Source organism: Lupinus angustifolius, chromosome LG01, assembly GCF_001865875.1.
Source record: "Lupinus angustifolius cultivar Tanjil chromosome LG01, LupAngTanjil_v1.0, whole genome shotgun sequence".
In the NCBI taxonomy this organism is placed as follows: Eukaryota; Viridiplantae; Streptophyta; class Magnoliopsida; order Fabales; family Fabaceae; genus Lupinus; species Lupinus angustifolius.
The window spans coordinates 11,237,981-11,241,073 of record NC_032009.1 but is presented as its reverse complement, the minus strand read 5'-3'; the positions used below and the strand labels follow the sequence as shown (position 1 = coordinate 11,241,073).

The window sequence follows — 3,093 nt, the reverse complement described above, 5'->3', positions numbered from 1 at the left end:
TGTATTTTCAAATTGAAAAACTCAAATACGTTATGCACTTAATTTATACATGTTCAACACTAAGTTTATGCCTAGGATGCACAGATAACATGTATATATGTGATGCATGAGCATATTATGAATGACATATCTCAAAACTAAAATGATTTAATGTTTTATGCATATAAGACATGTATTGAGTTTACTTAAGCCTTAGACTCAACCTAAACTAATTACTAGTCTAAGTCTAATATTAATCTTGAGACTTAAGCATGTTGATTTGTTGATGATCTTCAAGCACTAATTAAACACAAGTTGTCCTCATCAAAACCAAAACTCATAGTGGGTAAGCTTTCCAAAGTGCTCCTCTTGACATGCGCACTTTCAATTAGTTTAGATTCTATGATTTAGTTATATATATTTTATAATGAATTCTCTTTATGTATATAATATTGTTGGGATTGGGGAGTCCTTTATAGTTATATATAGATTACATGACACTGTTTACATTTGGTCTTTTCTCCATTTTAGAACTTTTTGTTCAAGAAACTTTGAAAACATGTAGCAGATATTTTCAGCTTTTACAAGAAACATTTCTCAAAAGAACTTTCCCATTAATAAAAGCAAATATAGTTGCAGCTGCGTTGTTTTTACTACAAAAAAGTTTGAGGTTATTTGTAGGTTGCACTATTGATGAGTAAATAGAAATGTTTGTATCATTGTAGTGTTGATTGTTATAGATTCTGAGTGGAACAGATCAAGGATTGAAAAACAAGTAATCTAAGAAATGATGAGATAACTCAAAACTTGATCTGAATCTAAAATGAAAAGGCAGCTAGTTTTTAACTTAACCTACAATGTGGATAAACTTAAGAATGTGACAATGATATTTTCTTCAGGGAATTAATGTTACTGCAAAAGAGGACTAAAATTCACCATGCAATGCAGAAGAGATTGACTACTTAAAGTACAAATTTTATGAGTTATGATTGACACTATTTTTAGATATATGGTATCAAGGTGGAAAGTAACATCACAACCATATATTCATTCAATCAACTGAATGAAATATTTCATACATTTCATACATAAAAGAATTTCTATGGTAATTTCAAATAACCACCTCACAGATTGAGCAAAAACAGAAACCGTAATCACAACAACTATATTTACAAGTCATGCATAAGACATTACCAATAATATGGATATCTAAAAATAACCCTACAAATATATACAATTATAAACATTCATATAAAAATGATTACCCTTTGTCAAACTGATTTATGTTATTTACAAATATACGTCCTTTCATATATGAAAAACTATCCTCATATGTTTCTCATGCAGGGTATCCCGAATTATATATAAGCATGATCTAAAGAAATCTAATTCCCTTTATGATAGTAAGATAGTAATTTGTCTAAAATCATTTAAAAACCCACCTTATTTAAAAAATCTGATATAATTTAATCATTCAAAATCAATCAAATCTAAAAACACAATGCAATAAAATAAAACGAAAACAAATATAATGAAGTCAATCATTATCCAACCAAATCAAATCCCTTGCCATGAGAAATCAGTTAAGGTAGTTAAAGAATATGAGTAATCTTAGCACTTATGATTTCTAGTTTATAGGGAAATCTCATCATTCCTACTTTATAGGAATCTGATTGTTTCAATCACTAAGGCTCTCTATATATACTTGTTGTACACACCTTGAATGCATATAGAAAAATCAATTATCTTCATGGTATCAAGAGTAGTATAAGCATAACTGATTTGTTTTTCGATCCACTCTTGCTTTCTTGTTCACAGCATCATGAGTTCCTCCACATCTGAAACTGAGGTCACTCCAAACAACACTCCCTTCAGCAACATTAATAGACTTGTTGTTCTCAGTGTTGGCTCTCAACTTTACATCAAGCTTGATGGAGACAACTATCCAGCATGGTGTCTACAATTCATATCCCTTCTAACATGATATGATCTCTTAGGCTACATCAATGGCATCATACCTTGTCCATCCAAACACCTGGACGAAAACTCATCCCTCATCAATCCAGCATACACTCACTGGATTCGTCAGGACCATCTCATCATGCATGGAATTATCTCATATGTGGCTGCAACTGTTGTAACCCACCTTGGCACGGTTCCAATTGCCAAACATGAATGGGAGACTCTTAAAACTATGTATGCAAGTAGATCTAGAGTGTGTATCATGGCCCTAAAGCAACGCATCACTACTTTCACTAAAGGCACACAACCTATGGCTACCTATCTTCAAGGGATCAAAGTTATTGCCTATGAGCTAGCCATCATTGACAACCCTTTGGATAGCACCGATTTAGTTATTCACACATTAAATGGTTTGAGTGCAGCCTACAAAGAAATCTCTGTAGTATTATGTAGCAGAGAAACTCCAATCACCTATACTGAACGTCATGTGAAGTTAATGGACTTTGAAACAATTCTATCTCGTGACAACCAACATCAATCCAGTCCACTAGTACCTACAACAAATGCAGCTACAAGATTCAGAGGGAAGCCACAGTATAAACCTCAATTCAATGCTCCAACAATTTCAATCACACACAATTTAGACAAACAAGTCATCTTCCAATTTTGTGAAAGACCAGGCCATAGTGCAAAGAGATGTTACAAAATCAATGGCTATCCTAAGAAGCATGGACCAAGACCATCAATGCACATGGCTACTCATCACCCACCAATGCAGAACTCTAGTTGGATCATGGACACTGGAGCATCACACCACATTAATCAAGATCTGCAACAATTGGCATTGGCAAACACATATCCAGGATCAGATTAATCCTTGTTGGAGATGGCTCAGGTTTAAAAATCGCTCACATTGGCCACACTACAATACCAACCAACACTAAATCTTTATCTCTTAAACAAGTCATATGTGTTCCAAATATAACAACTAATCTTGTATCTGTCACTAAACTATGCCAAACTAACCAATGCTCTGTTCAATTCTTCTCTGATTGCTTCACTGTTTAGGACTTGAATTCGGGCCAGCCACTACTCCAAGGACCTCTTAAACAAGACCTCTACCATATACCTTCAACAACCAACACCACTACT

The 3,093-nt window shown here is 33.7% G+C and overlaps 1 protein-coding gene across 1 annotated transcript; it reads left to right on the top strand.

Annotated features, from left to right (window-relative positions):
- On the top strand, positions 2,081–2,815 carry LOC109349733. The gene has a single exon (XM_019590708.1). It carries the CDS (start codon positions 2,081–2,083, stop codon positions 2,813–2,815), a length of 735 nt encoding a protein of 244 aa, XP_019446253.1.